The sequence below is a fragment of the Nelumbo lutea genome, chromosome 3 (genome assembly GCF_056320005.1).
Source record: "Nelumbo lutea isolate HS-2025 chromosome 3, American lotus-T2T, whole genome shotgun sequence".
NCBI lineage: Eukaryota > Viridiplantae > Streptophyta > Magnoliopsida > Proteales > Nelumbonaceae > Nelumbo > Nelumbo lutea.
The window spans coordinates 67,756,224-67,777,444 of NC_142686.1; the positions used below are offsets into that span (position 1 = coordinate 67,756,224).

At 36.1% G+C, this 21,221-nt stretch overlaps 1 protein-coding gene across 1 annotated transcript in view; it reads right to left on the bottom strand.

Moving 5' to 3' along the window:
- LOC148865418 (GTP binding protein) overlaps nucleotides 1–21,221 on the bottom strand; it is a 50,774-nt gene that overhangs the window by 22,176 nt on the left and 7,377 nt on the right. The window contains exons 3-7 of the mRNA XM_088974799.1: nucleotides 17,751–17,874; nucleotides 14,322–14,413; nucleotides 9,193–9,291; nucleotides 7,971–8,084; nucleotides 2,945–3,009 (exon numbers count right to left, since the gene is read on the bottom strand). Of these exons, the coding sequence (XP_088830925.1) occupies nucleotides 2,945–3,009; nucleotides 7,971–8,084; nucleotides 9,193–9,291; nucleotides 14,322–14,413; nucleotides 17,751–17,874 (494 nt within the window). The remainder of the gene's footprint in view (nucleotides 1–2,944; nucleotides 3,010–7,970; nucleotides 8,085–9,192; nucleotides 9,292–14,321; nucleotides 14,414–17,750; nucleotides 17,875–21,221) is intronic.

Consider the following 21,221-nt stretch of genomic DNA (forward strand, 5'->3'; position numbering starts at 1 on the left):
TTTTCCTCCCCTGATTCCCATAGGAAGTCACTCATTAATTTTTCCAAAACTTCGCACACTCCCACAGGGATTTTAAACACAGACAAGAAGTAAACTGGGAGATTAGACAATGTGGACTTAATCAGAGTTATCCTACCACCCAAAGATAGGTAGTTTTTCTCCCAAGACACTAACCTTTTTGTGAATCTATCAATCACCAGATTCCAAAAGCTCCTTTTGGTTGGATTATCCCCTAGTGGAAGCCACAAATACTTTAATGGCCATTGTGCTATCTCCCACCCCAAAAGTTGAGCCCTTTCTTCCACTTCTCTCAAACTCAAGAAATTTTCTATTCAAAGATGTCAGATATGCTAATACTCTAGATGGTTTCTAAGCTTGGGAGGAGTATCCAGAACACAGTATTCAGTAAACATGGTTCCTTTTTTCTTCAAAAGTAAAAACTGATCCTTGAGTCATATTGATCCCACATTCATTTGGTTTTACAGATCCACTGATCCTTAAGTTGAATAGCTTGCCAAAGAAGGATGCAAGAAAAAACATCTCTTTTCATTCCCAAATTTTGACAGGTTGAGTTTTTCTGTACTTTGTTCCTTCCCATTTTACTTTATGCCTATAATTGTTTCACTAATACATTTTCACATTACTGGCTGAAACAGAAAATAAGAACAAACCAAATGTTGAAACTTGCAACCCAAAACAAAACCAGGAAGAAAAAGCCAAGGTACAATAAGTCAATAACCACATATATGGTCTCTACATGTGTATGATATGTGGCTTTACAGAAAGATGCATTATTCAAGATAACATTGATAAAAGAATGCATTATTAAAGATGGTTCTTATTTGGGAAATTGGGTTGGGTTGGGAATTTGTTGAATTTACAATGGGCCCAAACCATAAGCCAAGCCCAATGTAATTGAAATTCTTCATGTCAGATCGAACTTGCAGCCTTAGTTCTTAGTCAATTTCTACCAAAACCCTTAAAATATAATAAAACCTGGCACATTTGGAACCATCTAAGAATGTGCCCAATAGAATAGGACATATAGTTTTTTATTGTTATAGGACATTAGAAGGTTTGATTTATTACTTTCTCTTTCTTAGGCCATATGCACTCAAAAATGAAAAAGTTCTTCTCCTTCCATAGTTTCCAGCTAGTAGTAAAGGGAGGTATTCATCATGGTTTCCAGCTAGTAGTAGTAAAGGGAAGTATAGAAAATCAACATATTCGTGAGAAGAAAAGGAAGAAAGAAAAGAAATTTCAAAAAATATAGGGGCTGAACCCCTATTGTCTTATGTGTTTGTTAGACAAAATTTTAAGTTCTTACTTATTGGTTCAGGTTTTGAAGTCTGGGAGGGTTCAATGCAGAATTTAGCAATGCATGTGTTGATTAAACCCTAACAAATAAGAAAATAATAAAAAAGAAATTAGTATATAAACACACAAAATGAATATTTAGTTTAATAATTATAAAAACAAAAAATTAAGAATATAAAAGTATTTTACAACACAATTTATGAAACTGCTTGGCAATTAGGCGAGGCGAGCCTCCAAGGGTGCCTTGTCGCCTAAAAAATAGTAAATTGATTCTGCCCCCCCCCCAACATAGGATGCGTCCACATTAGGATGCATCCACATTCCAAAACTCAGCATCTTCCTTAATGACATTAGCTGAACACTCAACCTTCAGAATTTTACCAACGTATGCACATAACAAAAACAATGCCATCTCTGTTGGAACCAAAATAATGCCATACAAAAGTCTGGAGGAAATTAGTTCTCCTTTCTGGCATCAAAGAAAATTTTCATCATAAAACCCCCTTTAGGACTTTGCAACCATTTTTTTTTGATGAATGAATAATTTATTAAATCAGAATATAAGGCAATACAGGAAACCCATGAAGAGGCACGAGCTGTTACCTCTTCTAACAAAGTATTAGATCACTTAAGAACCGGATAAATGATGGAGGCATGACGTGAGGCATTCCACTACCTAGAGGCGTGAGGTGTAGTTCAGAATGTAAGAGGCATAAGCCTCCCAAACACAAGGAGGTGCAAGCCTCCTTAAGAGAAGGGGGATAAGGAAGAAGGAGGATCTCATTTTTCTTTATTTTTAATAAAAACCTTTTATATTAAAAAGAAGGAGATGCATAGCACTAGTTGAAAGGGGGGTCTTTGCTCCCCAGCCAAGGGGTCCAGGGGCTGGCCCACTTTCTTTCCCCTTATCTTTTCTTCCCTTCCCTTTCCTTTCCTTTTTCTCTTTTTTCTTCTCCTTCTTTCTTTTTCTTTTCCTTCCCTTTCTTTTCCTTTCCTTTCCTCTAGCACGCCTCATGAAAAAAAGCGTATGTGTATGTCTCTTACACCTGAGGTGTACACTTCAGAGGAGTCAACGCCTCAGGGCGTTTTGGGGGAGCCTCGCCTGGATGTGTGCATCCAGGCATACGCCTCCCACGACTTTTAAAACACTGATCCTAGCATCTCCTTCCAAAACGCGTTAGAGATCAGATAAATATAGGGTTCCAAGTCCCCAAGCTTCTAAAATCATCTAAACTTGCCAAATAAAGCTTCTTTATTTGCAGCAATGTGAAAAAAGTCAAGGGAAACCACAATATAAACTTATAAAGATGAATACTATAGCACCCCAAACAAATAATGCCCATTTTCCATCAAGTTTAATGGTAAATATTCCCTTAAAAACTTAACAAAGAAAATTCCCCCATAAATAGAAAGAAAAACAAATTTTATTTTACTCCATTTGCCAAACTTTTATTTTCCAGAATGTTTTTCTCTGTTCTTATATCTATGCATCATTAACATGAACAAAGTGCATGCCACACATTGTGTTGTGCATGTGTAAGGGTGCACTTTTGTTGGGTTTAACAGAGAGAGAGAGAGAGAGAGAGAGAGAAGGGAAAATTTTTCATAAAAAGAGAAGTGAAAATACCATGCATGGATCTTTGGCAGAAACTTATTCTTCTTTCTTTGGTAATCCTTCTCATTCATGTTAACCTGTTTATAAAATAAATGCATAAATCAATTCTTTTATGGGTCAATGTATAGTGTATGCAATGTATAAAATCAACTAAAGACTTGAAAAGAAAACAAGGAAAAATATCTGCAATGTGGACATAGGAGGAAACAATGAAAATAGAATCATAAGCAAGCCAAAGACTTTGGCTAGGCTTTATGGCTTCATTATTGTCGTATAACCACAGGGAGGTTATAGTTTTACAGTGTCCCAAGGAACTCCCAGAACATTTCAGATTTCACTGTGACATGTGGCATTCATTTTTCTAAAACTAATAGGCATTGCTAATATGTAACAAAGTGACCAATATTACATGATTTCAATTTTTGTTATCTTGATATTTGGACTGTAACATGGTTTAAAGAATCAAGATATCCAATTCTAAGTATCAACAAGAAATATTATAACAATACATTTCATGATCTCAATGTTTAGTTTCTTGCTTCAATCAATGTATTGTTTTTATTTTACATGTAGATTGTTTTTCCAAAAAACAAATGTTTTAGAATCATACTTTTTTCTTTAGACCTAATTTTCTAAATTTATCATTTTTGGATGATGATTCCTTTATTTGTGAAACAGTTGTACTTGTGCATATTTTTACATCGTACAAACAGTATTCTAATATTTAAAATTATAAACTCCTAAAAAGGCAAAAATAATATAATAACTTAAGATGCATTTTCATATCTTAAAAAAACATAACATCAAATTAAACTAAATAAAACAATATTTAGAACAAAAAAATAATATTTCTCTCTTCCAGTCTCCCAAAATGCTGAATATTCCACTCTTTTATTTTAGTTTTCAACTCTTTTAGCTTGTAGCGAAACTCCATACCCTCCTATTTAACCCTTAGATGACTCTTCTCACCACTCCTTAATTTTCTCTTTAAACCCCAGGTGGCATAACCACATGTTTTCAAATCTAAACGAAGTTGGACCCCTACCCCTTAAATCATCCTTTGACAAGGAAAATGGCCAATGATCAGAAGTTATTCTCGGCAGGTCCCTCAAGACCAAATCTTCCCAATGTTCCTCCCAGTCCACCATAAATAGAAATCTATCAAGTTTTGAACATAACAATGCAATCTGGAGGTTGGACCATGTAAAATTATTGCTCAAAAGAAGCAACTCCTTGAGTTCAAATGTATTGATAAACCCATTAAAGTTCCTCAGGGTAGTATTGATTTTTGGCCTCTCCTTGTTAGTCTCTGCAGTAAACCTGATAAAATTGAATTCCCCACCTATACACCATGGCCCTTCCCATAGTCCTCTGATATCCTCCATCTCTTTTTTTTTTCTGATTTCCTCCATCTCTTCCCACATCTTCTTTCTCTCCCTATATCCATTTGGGCTTTGGATGTTTGTCATTACCCATTCAAAACCATTAATCGCTTGCCGAAATTTCAAAGAAATTGTAAACTTCCCTACCAACTCTTCCATCCCTTGTGCTATATCATTCTTCCAAAGAGTTGCTATTCCCCCTGAAGACCCCCAAGACAGAGCCATTGTCCAACTAATGTCCCTAAACTTCAAAACAATCCTAGCCCACTGTTAAAAGGCTGTTAATTCTCTAAGTATAGTACAATAGGGGTACTATTGTAATTTTTTCCTTTTATTTTTTATATCCTGTCGCCCTAGTATATATACCAAAAAAGCTGGCACTGCCAGCTGTACTTTTTGGCTCTCAGATCTCTCTTCTCTCTTCTTCTCTCTTCTCTCTTCTTCTCTCCTGCATAGCATGGTATCAGAGCGGGACTATCAGATCTGAAAGCAGAGCTCGAGTGAACAGTTTCCTTCACACCAGATTTCCAGATCTGCTGCCCTCATCTACTGTTCGGCTTATTGAAGAACAATGTTTCTCACGCACTGAAGTAACTTCTCTCCTCTTTTTTCTGGTCGTGTGCCACCTATACTAGGTCTGCTGGTTGGATGTGAGGTGATCGGCACCTCTTTCTTTCCTTTTTTGTGGGGTCGACTGACCCCTGTATAAACTGTAGGTCATGAAGACCTTTTGTGTGTTGCAATAGCAGTTTTTATGGTGCACTGAAGGTCAGAGAGTGACCTATACTTGCTGTAACAACATTTCTGTTGTTGCATAGGTCAAGACCTGTTAGTGCTGTGACAGCACCTGTGTTTGATAAAGTAGGTCAAGGGATGACCTGTTAGTGCTGTAGCAGCACCTGTGTTTTACAGAAAATGGTTGTGCTTCCAAAGAAAAAAAGGGGCTTCCTTTCTCCCTTGGTGTTAGACCTTTTTTTTTAAGGTTTTGTGCCCACTTTAAGAGTTTTTGAATCTGTAATCATGAGTGGTGAAGATTCTGCTACATCCAGTGTTTCCTCAATGCAAAATGGAATGAGTGGGGGTGTGGACCTATCCTTTCCCATGGCTGTTATTCCTCTCAATGGATTAAATTATTTAGAGTGGTCAAGAGGGATCAAGCTGTACATCACCGCAAGGGGAAAGATAGGTTATATAAATAAGAAAATCAAAGAACCCAATTCTGGGAGTGCTGAATATGACAGATGGAACTAGGAAAACAGCATGGTCATGTCTTGGCTTTTAGTGTCTATGCAACCTCAAATAAGAAGGAATTTTATGTGGGATGAAACAATCACCAAGAGCCTAGTTCAACAGGTTCCATGTCGCAATACAGCAAAGAAGATACAAGCAGTGTCAATCTGATCACACATTGTTTGTGAAAAAAGGGGAAGGGAAAATTGCAGCACTGATAGTATATGTTGATGATATAGTTATCACTGGTGATTGGAAGGATGAAATTCAGAAATTGAAGAATTTTATTGCTACCCAGTTTGAAGTGAAGGAATCTAAGCCCTTTAAGGTACTTCCTTGGGATTGAAGTGGCCCGCTCACAAAAGGGTATCTTCATTTCCCAAAGAAAGTATGTCCTAGATCTATTCCAGGATACAGGAAAATTGGGAGCGAAGCCGGTTGATTCTCCTATTAATCCTAACCACAAACTAGGTGATTGTTAAGGTGAACCCATCGAGGATGTGAAACAGTTCCAAAGACTTGTAGAAAGATTGTTATATCTTTCTATGGCTCGACCAGACATAGCTTATGTAGTGGGTGTTCTTAGCCAGTTCATGCATGCCCCTAAGATTACCCATCTTGAAGCAGTAGAAAGAGTTCTCAAATATCTTAAGAAAGTTCCCAGGTGCAGGCTTGTTGTTTCAAAAGCATGGACATTTGAACGTTGAAGTGTATACTGATGTAAATTGGGCAGGATCCCTGAATGACAGAAAGTCAACTAGTGGCTATTGTACCTTTATAGGAGGTAACCTAGTTACCTGGAGAAGCAAAAGGCAGAATGTGGTAGCTAGATCTAGTGCTGAAGTTGAGTATCGAGCAATGTCTCATGGAGTGGTTGAAAATATGTGGCTAAAAAAAATTGTTGAGTGAGTTGGGTTTTCCAGTTGGCGGACCTATGACCCTATTCTATGATAACAAAGCAGCCATAAACATTGCTGCTAATCCAGTGCTGCATGATAGAACTAAACACATCGAAGTCAACAAACACTTTATCAGGGAAAAGGTCATCACAGGGGAAATGTGTACTTATGTTAGCTCTGAAGATCAACTTGCATACATCTTTACAAAAGGGTTACACCACTCACGGCATCATGATTTATGTGACAAGTTGGGCATGATTGACATCTATGTCCCAACTTGAGGGGGAGTATTAAAAGGCTGTTAATTCTCTAAGTATAGTAGTGCAGGGGTACTACTGTAATTTTCTCCTTTTATTTTTTATATCCTGTCGCCCTAGAATATATACCAAAAAAGCTGGCACCACCAGCCGTACTTTTTGGCTCTCAAATCTCTCTTCTCTCTTCTTCTCTCTCTCTCTTCTCTCTTCCTCTCTTCTTCTCTCCTGCATAACACCCACCTATTATCAAACACTAACAATTTCAATTCTGGACTTGGGACTATATCTGGATCAACTTTCCTCAACAACTCCTTTATTAAGGCTTTCTTTCTTGCACTCCCTAAACCTCGAACATTCCAACTTACAATCTTCAGTTCTAATCGGTATCTTCTTTTCCCCCTGATTTCCACTCTCCTATTGGCTTCCTCTTCTCCCACTCTTCCTCTCACTAGAGCCTCTACCCCCCTCCACGTCCAACTTTAATCTCTCAACTTCACTCAACCTTTTTTCTCTTCACCTTTCCTTCTTCCTTCTTATTAAGATAGGCTTTCAGTTCATTTGGATCCTTTATTTTGCACCCAAGCTTCCCAACAAATTCAGCCACTGAATCTTAGCTTCCCATTGCTTTTCTCCTTATCTTATAAAGATAAACCCTTCTACATTTTGTCTCATTTAGCAGCCCTAATTTGTCTTGTGGTTTTGGCTTCAGAAGATGACTCACAAATCATGAGACCTAGAAGGCCTACTCTCCTCTCTTGAAGGGGTGTCCATTGATCCACACCAAAATACCACCCATTCTCGGTCATGCTTCCTCCCCCTCTCTAGGATTCCTTCTCAAACGCTGATTCTCCCTCCCTCTCTCACACACAAAATCAAGCCCAAATTCCTCCCCACTCTCAATTAAATGATTTTAATGGATAAAATCCTTGAAGTTACATGAATAGCCTTTTCTTTAGATTTTAATAAAAAAATTAAGATTCACAATGGTCTGAGCTGTCACCCATAAACAATTTGCATGCTTGGATTGGCAGTTTGTTGATAAATATTTGTAACCCAACAGTTTTAGGGATGGAAAGAAACAATTTTCCCACCAGGTTATGGGCTTAACCGCATACATTAACCAACAGTTTTAGGGCTGGAAAACCCCAATTTTCCCTCCAGGTGATGGACTGAACAATCTGACCGTCTAGGTTAACAATGGATTGAAAACACACTTTTTTGGAGCAAGTACCAAATATCAATCAACAATTGAGATTGAAAACATAATTACCAAATACACAACAGGCTTTGCTGTAAGCAACTGAAGAGTATTCATTATCTCAATATCTGCAGCTTTCCAGTCCCCTAGACGGATATCTTTTCCTTCCTCAAGCCATGCTTTAACCTATACAAGGATGCAGGATGTGATTCATGAGTACAAAGTTAAGAAACCACCAAAACTTTCTTAGCACACCATGAGCATAAATACAGGTCATGAATTTAAAGAGTCTCAAAAATATCAGTCTTGGAAATTATCAGCATGCTTTACGATTGCAGCATAAAATCAACAATAATGTTTCTGCAGTTGTAAATCTAATCTAGCTACTATATTTGAGTTGATAATGGAAGTAATAGTAAAATATATAACAAATGACACTGCATAGCATTTTCTTGTATTTTTCCTGAGATACTTGCCAAAGATTCTGCACTTATGTATGCCTTAATAAAGTTAAATATTGCTATTTAGCTATAGAAAATGTGTGCATAAAAGATACAAGCTGGTCAGTATAATGCAAAAAGAAAAAGAAACCACATGTCAAAACATGCACCAGGCAAAAGATTCCACTATTGATTCCTGAAGGGAAAAATAAAGATCCACTAAATTCCTTAAAAATAGTTTACTGAGAGCAAAAAGTAATTAAATTTCTCTTCTGCAAACTTTCTTTTGACATAACTGTTGTCCTCAAGAGTTCCCAGGTTCTTCTCCTTCTACATACACCAAACATATGCATATAGGAGAAGAATGGACAAGATACATCTTCGTACTGAAATCATTGGATGGCCATACTGTTATGAATTCATGGATTACTGAAGCAGTCACAAAAAGCACAATAAAACACCTCAAAAATGAGCAAACTCAACAGTTGAAGGGGAAATGAGTAAAAGTTGTAACACTAATTCATCACATTCCAGAAATATACCTAGCTTATAAAAACTGTTCCACTTCCAAAAGTAAAATCTTTGATAACTCCAACCATATGGACATTATGTATAATACTGGATATAAACATGCTTGTTATCTAGTATCTTAGACATTACCAACATTCAAAAATAAAGAAATATCCTGCATAAAATGTGCTTTACCCCCCAGTAAGAACCTTGATACAAAAGATTGAACCAGTGTATGAGCATATTAATGCCCCTAAGACATAGTAGATAGATTCATGAACACATTTGAAGAAATATCCAATCTATGCGCAGAATAATATTTAGCTGAAACCAATGGCACAAACCCTCTGGCAGCACTCATGTTCTATCTTCAACTGTTTGTCATTGCTCCTTTTCATGCTTTTCTCAAGATCTTCTATCTTCCTCTCCATAAATTCGATATCCTACAGTTTAAGTCACACAAGACATCAGAAAACCAATTCAAAAAGATAGGAAAGATAAGAGAAGGGAAAGATGAAATAAAGAACAATATCAAATTTGACCAATAAAACAATTTTGCATGATTAAAATTACTAAAAGAAAAGACTTAACATTTCTAAAAAATTATTAGCATCAGAAATAATTTATTAATGACAACATTTTCAATGGGCCTAGAACTCTTGGCACCAACACAGAGGATTACGTACTTATGTAGATAAACCTATCATTCATGCTGCTAATAACCATTTTCATGTTGGTAACAAAACAAAACAAAATTATTAAGAGTATAAACAGACAAAAAAATGAGCACAAAACAAATTTTGTCATACTATAACCTCTAAATTCTAAATACGCCCAAGAAGAAAAAGAGGGAAAACACTTTGCAATCTGGGTATACAAAGCCCTAGTACAATTCTTCTCTAATTACCACTACTCTAAACAGGGATTCAGCTTGATCATAGATCAGTGGCTGATCTCCTGATCCTGTGCAACCCATCTAGCTTCTAGAGATCTGGCTTCCAAAATAATGTCGACACACCCAAGGATTTTCACCCACCTGCTCATTCAACATCCATCTGAGAATCCCCCTCCAGCCTCTCCAGAGAAGCCAAAAGCATAGGCAAAGCAAAGTTCCTGAAAATTACAAAACAGCTTGGCTCCAATAGTGACTCCACCCCTCAAAGTTCCTGCAAAATAGATAACAGCTTGGCTCAAATAGTCATGCACCCCACCCCAACAATCTTGTAAACACCTGTAAAATATCCCCCTCATGACTCCTGAAAACTTTTCCACTACCTGTTGGGCCCAGATTGTGCATGGAGAATGAATTGAAGTTTATATTGATGGATCTGGGGAAGAGGGAGTCCAAGTCTGAACAGAAATACCTTTCAATGATTGATGAAATAGTCCATAGAACTTTCTCTATTGATAATTAAGTGGACCATAGATGCTGCTCAACAGCCCATCCCCTCACAATATTGTTGTCTATAATGTTATGGAACTTCTACATGGTGCAGACCCAGCTCACCACTCTAATGGTGATAAGATCAATGAGAACACTTAGCTCTTTACATTATTCAAAATAGACCCTAGCATTCCATTTCTCCCAAATTGACCTCAGAACCACTGCGTTAAAACACTTTCATTAAATTTTACCCATATACTTAGAGGAGAGAACCAAAAAGTCAAATAGTTCAGAAATGCCCTGCAGAAGAGCCCATCCAATTCTAGATTAAAAAAAAACACTTGTTCCCAAATCCCTAAAGCATAAGAATAGATGATTAATAGATGGTAGATTAACATTATCTCTGGGGAAAAAAAGCAAATATGGAGCACAGGTACCAAATAAATTATCTCTGTTAAAGCATGTTACAAGTGTTGTCGTTCATGTGTATCACCTCCGAACTGAATGGCTTCAGTAGGGTTGGACCTAACAGTCTTAAATAGATGGCTTAGTGACCCTTGGACAAAGGGTCACTACTAGCTAGTAGTTGTTGAGAAACCATGGAAATCCATTTTCCGTATCACTACAAAAATAGCTACACCTCCACAATATTCTTCCCCTCTTCTTTGTCCAACTACTAGCCAATGTTTTGAAAATAGTAATCGTATCATAAATCGTAAAGAAAGTTGAATCGAATCGAATCATGAATCGTATTGTAAATCAAAGATTATCTTGACTTTTTACAAACTTGTCAAAAAATTAAATATAGATATATTAAAAGGTTAAATATATATATATATAGGAAAGTGACTTTACCCTATTTTTAAACTATATCTACCATGTATGTACTTGGAACAATAGAACTTACCACTTAAACAATAGAAGCCTAAGATGATATCATCAAGTTTGACTTGAAAATCAAACAAATCTACATACAATGGCCCTTTAACTTACATATGATAGAAAATAAAACTCAATTTCTAGTCTTGAATAATGCAAATAAATCATTTTCTAGTAAAGGCTTTAAAAAGTCTCCCATGGCAAAACTTAATATAAACAAAAAAAAAATCAAAGTAGAGAATTATTTCTTAATTGAAAAAATTTGAATCATAGTGAATCGTATAAATCGTAAGATTTATAAGTCAAATTGTAAGATTCAAACAAAAAATCATAAGATTTTTGCAGAAAAGGATTCAGACATAAGATTCGAATTGGAACCCTTGGGATTCATGATTCAAATCATGAACCGTATCGTAAACCGTAAGATTTTGACAATATTGCTACCAGCACAAAAGTTGAAAAGGCTTTGTATGTTTGGTGGGGGAATCCACCTGCAACCAAACAGAGAAAGAAACCAAACCCAAATAAAAGAAACAAAGGGGTAGGATATTAATAAGTGGTAACAAGACTAACCATTGGCTTTACAAAGAATATACCAGTTTGGAGACAAGCACCAAAAAGGCTTCTTTCTTTGAATTTGATTGCAAGTGTTAATTCTTTCCAAGATTTTCCCAGCAAAGTGTCCCAACCCTTGGTGGGACCAGTTTCCTCTAAACCATTTAAACAAGAAAAGAAAGTCTAGGACTAGAAGGTTGTGTTAGGGCTTTGAAGAAGGATATATAAGTAAAAGATCCAAAGGGGGAGAGGGTCCAAATCTGAGAGTCCACCTTAGAGGGATCCAAGAAAACCTTTTGAATTATTTGAATCAAATCCGAAACATTGTCCACATCTGATTCTCTAAGTCCTTGTCTAAACCCCAAGTCCCAATGAGGCTCAGGCCCCAACCCCAAAGAAGATAAGAAAGTGGAAGCATACTCACTTTTGTAGCAAGAAAGAGAATACAAAGAAGGGAATTGATCTTTAAGCAGTAAATCCCCCACCCACACATGTTCACAAAATCTTACTAGATTCCTAGAGCACAAGTTATACCAAACATAGGGTGGGAAAAATGGAAGGATGGCATGAATGTTCTTCTAAGATGTTGCAGTAGTTGCTAGAGCCGAAACTCCGACATCCCAGCCATCAGCTGCCAGCCCAAGGATGCTCAAAAATCACTTTTGTCCACAGTTTAATCTTATCCGCCAGTGATCTCCACAACCATTTTCCTAGCAGAGCCATATTCCTCTTTTGAATGATCCCAATCCAATGACACAGATATATCACTTGGATCCACCTTTTTAACTTAGTTATCTACCATAATATGAAGAATATGCATAGTTACCTATTGCTTGAGCAAATACTTAGGTGGCATTTGATTACTCTAAAGTTTGATGTCTGAAATGGAAAAAAAAAAAAAAAACTATTTTTGAGGTCTGAAGTCTAAAATGTGGCAGATATGCTTCTCTGCTTTTCAAAGCCTCTCAAAATATAGGGGTGTTTGTGTTGGGGTGTTCTTCCAGCATCTAATAACTACCTATTTTACTATTTTGTGTTTTGCCCTTGGAAATAGGTTGTTGGGGTGTTCTTCTGCCTCCTTCAACATCTGGTAATTACTAGTTTTACTATTTTTCCCCTAGAAATAGGTTGTCGAGGTGTTCTTCTTTTGCCTCCTCTCTCCTCTGTTTCTTCTTCATTGAACCAGGACTTGTATCACCCAAGCTAATGAACAGCTTCGTCCTCCAGCAGAAAAAGGATAGCCCCGAAACATCGGTGGCCACTCACTCTGTCTCCTCCTCCTCCTCCCCCCCCCCTTTTTTCTGTAGCCATCAACACAGAACAAGCAGCAGTAACTTCTACCTCCCTCCCTCCCCCCCTCATTTTCCTTCCTCTCCTTATTCTTCTCTCTCCATTCCTATCACTCTTCCCCAGCCTCCTTTGTTAATTTACAAAAATACAGCAGAGCCATCATTCCTCTTCAAACTCCAAACATCACGAATCGCGAAGGACCATCACCATTGATGCCAGCAGTGCTCATTGGAGAAGATGCAACACAAGCGATAATGGTGGAAGACGGTGTTCTCTTCTATCATTCAATACGAAAGAACTCAAATTAGGGCTCAAATTGGGTTTAAAAGAAGGGACAACATGGTCATTTCAAAAAAAATTAGGGGCATTTAGGACTTTGCCCAGGCTGTGAAACACATCTAACCACGTTAAGCGATCAGGCCATATCTTACCATTTCAGACCTATTTTATTTGATCAATGCTACAACCCAAACACAACCCAAACGAATCGCGAAGGACCATCACCATTGATGCCAGCAGTGCTCATTGGAGAAGATGCAACACAAGCGATAATGGTGGAAGACGGTGTTCTCTTCTATCATTCAATACGAAAGAACTCAAATTAGGGCTCAAATTGGGTTTAAAAGAAGGGACAACATGGTCATTTCAAAAAAAATTAGGGGCATTTAGGACTTTGCCCAGGCTGTGAAACACATCTAACCACGTTAAGCGATCAGGCCATATCTTACCATTTCAGACCTATTTTATTTGATCAATGCTACAACCCAAACACAAATGGGTTGCAGGTCTGAAAAGCAAATTTTTCAGGTATTAAGACGTCTGAAAAGTGTTATCATATGCCACCTTAATTGACACGTATATCTTATGTAATAACATTTGTCTCCCCATTTTTTGTAGGCAAGATAGCTGGCCCAAATCACAAACTTTCAGAAAAAAAAATGAAAACAGGTAAGCATATGTACAACCATATCATCTTGATAACTTGGCAAGATGCTAGAAAATTCAGGATAAAGGGGATTAGAGTTTAAAATGTCATTTAAGAAAATACACATGTACACCATTCTGTTTGCGTCCCACTAAGATTGTCCTGCTTTCCAAAACCCAAACAATTAGAAAAACTTAAACCACCTTTTGTCAGCAGTAGAAAGAGAAACAGCCAGACTAAAGCATAAATTGTTGATAGGAATTCTTACTTAATCACCATAACCGAAAAGATAAACCAATGTTTTTTGCGAGCAAAAAATAAAGCACTCAAATATACCTAAGGAGATGGAGCTATGATCACCATATACATGAATATGACATTCCACCATCTGAATTTAAGAATAGATCAAGTATACCTTAACCAAAAAAGATCAAGTATACCTTCAGCTGCAATTCTTCACTTATAACCTCCAAATCTCTTACAGGATCAACAGAATCATCAACATGAATAATATCGGGATCTTCGAATGCTCCTGTAAAACATAATTTCCAGCTTGGAGTGTTAAAATAGAGATTGGTAATGCAAACAGCCAATATTAAATCATAGTTTTCAAGGCACCAAGGCGAGGCTAGGCGACTGGGGGGCGCCTTGTCACCTAGTCGCCTAGGCGGGCGCCTAGGCGTCACCTAGGCGATGGATTGTTTTATGTTTAAAACATAGATCCTAGGGTAGTTCCCTAGGTACCATAACCAAATTTCTTTAATAATAATTCATGATTTTCATAAGGGTATAAATTTCATATTAAGTATAGAAAATCAACATATTCATGAAAAGAAAAGGAAGAAGGAAAATAAAATTCAAAAAATATAGGGGCTGAACCCTTATTTTTATTATAGGAAAAGAAGAAAATAAAAAATGTAGTAGTAGTAGTAGTAGTAGTAGTAGTAGAAGAAGAAGAAGAAGAAGAAGAAGAAGAATATATGGAAGAGGAAAATGTGCTGATTAGATAAAATTTTAAGTTCTTCCTTATTGGTTCAGGTTTTTAAGTCGAGGGTTCAATATATCATTTAGCAATGTTTGTGTTGATTAAACCCTAATAAATAAGAAAATAATCAAAAGAAATTAGTATACAAACACACAAAATTATTATTTTAGTTTAATAATGTCTATTTTATAATTATAATCTCAAAAAAGAATGAATAAAAAAATATTTTATAGTAGGAAGTAGAAAACTGCTTGGCAATTAGGTGAGGCAAGCCTCAAAGGGCGCCTTGTCACCTTGACAACTATGTATTAAATGGAAAAAGAGAATCACTAACTTTGACTAGGTTATCAATGTCTTCACAAGAAACCTTGAACCTTGAAACATTTAAAAATCGGTAAGTGTTCTTTGTATTATACATATCAATCTACTATAAATACAGTATGACAGCTGGATATCAATACACCTACTGCACAAATCTCTTCGTATTCCACTAAAATCAAACAGAAACATATTGCTAATTTATTGTAAGTCCATAACTATAAAGATGCAAGTACAAGCCCTTGGTATTACCCCAAGAATAGCGTGAGGACAGCCCAAGCCCAATAATGGGTTGCATGTACAACATGAGCAAAAAAAAGGAAATGATGACAAAAGAAAGGCAAGCAAACAAACAAACAAATGAAAACAAAAGAAAAGGAAAGCAAATAAATAAAACAGTGAAAGGTAATACCTTCCCCCATTGTCTATGGGATTTGATGGGGGGGGGGGGGGGGGGGAAGGATGTCTGTTTTTGGTTTTTCCTGGAAGGTGATATCTTATCATCTGTTTGTAATCTGTTCTTCTGTTCCTTTTTTTATCAATTACAGGTAAGTTTCATTAAAACAATAAGATTTGAGTAAAGAAAAAGGGGAGATAAGCTCTCTTAACTCTCCTACCAACAAGTACAAAAAACAAAAATTGCAAGTGAGCCCAAAAAAAACTATTCATTCCTTGTTTAGCTAATCCATCAGCAAAGGAGTTGGCACTTCTTTTTACCCAATTCAATTTTACTTCAATATCCTTTGTCAGCCACTTAAAACTTCCTCTTTGCATTACTGTAGTTCCAGAAACCATTTATTTCTTCATTCAACCAGCCCACCACGAACTTAAAATCTCCTTCAATGACCAGTTTTCCAATGTTCAACCCCTTAACTCTTTGTACTCCTTCCAATGCCACCATAATCTCAGCCCGAAGAGAACAGCAACTACATTCCCTTCCTCGTTCCTTAGTACACCCCCAATCTCTTCTTCTCTTCTTTTTTTGATAAATCTTATCTTCTCTTCTTTCTTAATAAATTTCCTTTTTTACTTATTTTCAAAAAAAAAATCACACAGGGGTTGGCAATCTTGAAGTGTTTATGGAATTTTTGACAACACAAGTCTGAATATGCAGTTGGGGTCTGGGGAGGAGCAGGGAGAGGCTAATACTTTACTTTACTAAATTGTGACAGAGGGAGCTGCTTTTCTTAGAAGCAGATAGTTTTTAACATCAGTGTTTTTAAAAGATATAGACTGAGATGCATTTTAAGTTAATACTGAGCAAGAAATAATAAGTTACAACTAATTATTAATAAAGGAGCTATAAGCAACTTTTTCCACACAAGTAATACTTTATATGAACATGCAATTGGTATTTTTTTTTCCACACAAGTAATACTTTATATGAACATGCAATTGTTCGTTTGTAACAAAGGGACGGATCCACTTCTCTCTCCTTTTTAGTTGAGAGCACCATCATCACCCATGCTCCCAACTATATGGGATTGATGAAACAGGATTCATGTAGCCGACCCCATATAGTTGAGATAAGGCATGGATGATGATAAGCTCAACCAAAAATGGAGAGGCAAGGATCCATCCCTTTGTTACAAAAGAACAAAAGATAACAAAGGCCAGTTTAGTCTTCTCTAAACCATCTCTCTAGTGCTAATCAAGGTTCAAAATTTTGATACATCCCAATACGGTGGAAGGCATGTATCATGATTTTGAACATTACACTTATATATTTTCTTTAGTTTGTTGGTTTCAAAGTTTCACAGGAAAGGGAAATAATATAAAACAAACAGTTTTTAAAAATACCTTAAAATAAGCATATTAATGGTCCACTGATACAATATGTATCGGCCAATATGTAACAAAATTTTGAACCTTGGTTCTAATGATCATTTTTGAGTCTTCCCAACAGAGCCTTGGCCTTGGGAGAGAAGAGCCCTTTCATACAGTTTGTCCAATAAAATACAAAACAAGTAGATTGCATTCATGTTCCAGTACTACTAAAATACAAAATGAAGAATTTGTTCTCCCGAAGGAAAAACAGGAACTGCTAAGAGCCCTTTAATATGGCAATGGAGCTTACACTGAGCAAGAAATGATAAGTTATGAGTCTTATGACTATTCATTAGTTTAGAGAACCATAAGCAACTTTTTTCCACACAAGAAATACTTTATATCAACATGCATTTGGTATCTTTACCTTCTTACCAAAAAAAAAAGCAAAACTTCATGCCAGGTATAAATAGACCTGTTCATGGGCCAAGCACAGGCTTGGCTTTTGCCAACCGACACAGTGTAAAGTCAGGCCCACAGCCCGACCCATGAACAGGTCTAGGTATAATGAGGATAATATCTAAATGGACATAAAGTTCTGTGCATATGCTAAATAATATAATATGATAGGAAGGAGCACTAATTGAGTTACAAATTCTTTGTTTACCATCCCCATTAAGCTCTATAGTATAAGAAGAAATTTGCTGTCAGAAAATATACAAGATGAAGTAACAGATCAGAATAAATAATCTGCAAGGAATTCAAAGAAAATCAAAAAGATGAAAGAAAAGTAGCATACTTAGAACATGAAAGATTCCATCAACTGCACGAATGTGAGATAAGAAACTGTTCCCCAACCCTTGTCCTTGATGAGCACCTCGAACAAGACCGGCTATGTCATGGATTTCCAAGAAAGCTGACACCTGTGCACTAGCACCATCTTTGATTATAAATATCTAATAGATGACATAAGTAGTAACCAAAAATATGAACATAATATCTAAATGCATAAAAATAAACTCAATTTCCTCTATAGCAACACTAGAAACATTTTAAATCAAAAACAAAATTGTGTTGAAAGATCAAGAGGGAAAACAAAGAAAAACAAAAAAGAAAGAGTAATACTAATTCTAAACTCTTTTTACTCTATTCAACAGTGTGTATGCCCTCAGCTCCAACGATGTATTGTACATATCTTTATTAAGAATAAAAGAGCATTCACTTCATGTGTCATCAGGTTGTTCTGCTAAACTCCCTTAATTCACATTAGTATTATGTATGAGACCACGTAGTTATTAAAGTATGAACATAAATGTTCACAACTAGTGGATAGACTTGGGGAGTCTATCCTGACAAGATTGTCATTCACACACTACCCAAGGTAGTGGAGCAATGGGACTCGGCTGCTCAGGTTGAAACCTAAGGTGTGAGAATCAATGTTTACAAGAAACATTGAACTGGACCAAACCCAGTGTGTTCCTAAACTTTGTGAGAAGTGGAACCATTGGGTGTTGATTTTAATTCCTAGACTTGATATTGATATCAGATTGAGTATCAGACATGTCTATCTTTGATATGCCAACCAATAAGATCCTTCTGGGGTCAAATGCATGGATATGTTGGGGTATTCGATGATGGAAATGCCAACTGAAGATCAATGCGATAGGACACGCTACTATGTTAAGATATAGAGAATAATTAGTACAGCTTCCTCCTTGGTTTCCTAAATCTGCCAACAGTAGGATTATCTAAATCCTCGATAAAGGATCCATTGGGGTTGGAAGTTGGACATCATGTCATAAAGACAAAGGGGGAAAAAGTCCTTCCCCTAATGTGGTGTCAAATATTGTTAGTATTGTTAGTAAAGAGATTAATTGCAAGTGATAGATTGGGATGTATTGACTTGATTATCACATAATGGGTTGAACCAATAGATTTGGAGCTAGTATTTTAAAAGTGCAAGGCACAATTTAGCCTGGGGTGTAGACCATTCCAAAGCAAGGTGCAAAAATACAAAAAATGGCAAAAAAAATTTTAAAAATACCAAAAAATTAAAAAAAAACAAAACAATCAAAAATGCAAAAAATATAAAATACTAATAATGATATAAATAAAAATATAAACTTTAATTTCAAAATAAATATTTTAAAAAACCTATTGTCTAAAATTAAAATACATAAACATAACATGTAAAGCGCCTTCGAATGAAAATTTAAAAATAAAATTAAACATATAAAACATCTTCAAGCATGTAAAACCCACAATTTCATTTTTTTCCTCAATTACATAATTTCAAATAGCTAATGTGATGTAAAACATCTTCTATTCTTGATTGTACAAGTTGCCTTAGCACCAGGCCCCTCAAGGCAAGCCAAACAAATCCATGTTGAGGTCTTAAATTCTTAATCTTTTTTTGATAAATAATTTCTTTTATTAGAATAAGGATAAGAGCTAGTACAAACAACCCTTGCAAAGGTGCGAGCTGCGACCCTTCCTATCAAATGAAAAATAGAATTCAAGCTACAATTGTGCCCAAAACAACAGTTCTCTAGCTGCCCCTTGCTTGGCTAGACAACCAGCCAAAGCATTTGCTGACCTCCCCACCCATTGTATTCTTATGCACATATTCCTTGTCAGAAACTTGAACTTCTTAACTTCATTTCTGAAGCACCACATTACTGATTTTCTGGGTCTTAAATTCTTAATCCTTACATAAAATAAATGATTTTATAATCTTGATTGTCTTTTAAGAAGATATTTTATTAGGATGAATGAATGACCAACATTAGAAAATAGAGGGCTCAAGGAGTTTGGTCATGTCTGGGTTGAAGCACAAGGCGCACGCCTTTTAAATCACTGCTTGGACCTTTAGGATGGTAAGGTCCCAAGTGTTTTAAGTGTTTAGACACTTAATGGACCTAGTTACTTAAGCCCATAACAGGTATGGTTGAATTGGCCTATTAGGCTAATTAAAAGATTAAAGTCCCACTTGACATGTTGGTTCTCTCATTAAGTTGTGGGCCCACGCAATACAAGCTACTATCTCAAAATTAGAAAATGTAATTTCTGGAATTTATAAGGTGCTAATGGTCAATTAAAAGTCTTGCATAAGAATCCTCAAGAGCAGAGCCAAGTATATTGGTGGGGGGTCGTCCTTGGCCCCCCAAAATTTTTGTTAAACTAATATTTATATAGTTGCTAAGTAGAGGCAAGGTCAAAAATGCAATAAAGTGGGCCCTTGCCCCTAGGGGTTTAAACGGATCGAATTCGAATCGGATCAAGCAATATCCGAATTCGAATCCGATTAGAAAATCTGATATCCGAATTCGATTCGATATCCGACGGATATTGAAATTTAATATCCGAATTCGAATCCGATTAAATATTCAAATATTCGATTAGATTCAAAATCAATTAATTAATTATTTTAGACAATTAATAAATATATAAAATAAATGTTTTATTGATATGAAGTATATAAATATATAAATTATTTATAATAACTTAATTATTGTATAAATTATATAAAATATTTTATATATTATAGAAAAGAATTAAATAATCGATCAAATTTGGATATTTATCGAATCAAATCAGGTCATATTCGAATTCGAATCCGATTAACTATTCGGTAAGAATAGGATATCCGAATTCGACCAATTAGATATTTGAATTATCCGAATCCGATTCGATTATGTCGACCATCGAGTTCAAAATCGGATTTTCAAATACCATTGACACCCCTACTTCCCCCCCCCCCAAAAAAAAAAAAATTGAACTAAAATGTTAAGGATCACTCTCTAATGCTCCTCCAACTCCCAAAATTAAAAAAATTTGTTTGTTTTTTCTTTAAAAAACTACAATAGACCCAAACCTTATCACCCCATTTCCCTACACACCCTACCTCTTCTGCTCCTTATCTTATTTTGTTGTTTAACTTGGCCCCTCCAAGAGAAAATACATGGCTCCGCCACTGAGAATCCTATTTAAACTATCAACTAGATAGTCTAGTGTGACTACAATTTGACTAGAAAGTCTATCTAGAAAGGTTCTAGTTTTTGGGCTGGATTAGGAGAGCAAGATTATCTCCAACTTAATCCTAATTATGTTAGGAATCATAGATAAACAAGGAGAACTCTTGCAGCCCTCCATAGTCTATAAATATAGTACAATATGTGGATATCGAACTAGGTTAGTTCTCTCCTACATTGCTGAATTTGACCTAGCCTTATGAGATCAATCTTGCTAGGGTTTTGAACCGCATTTGACC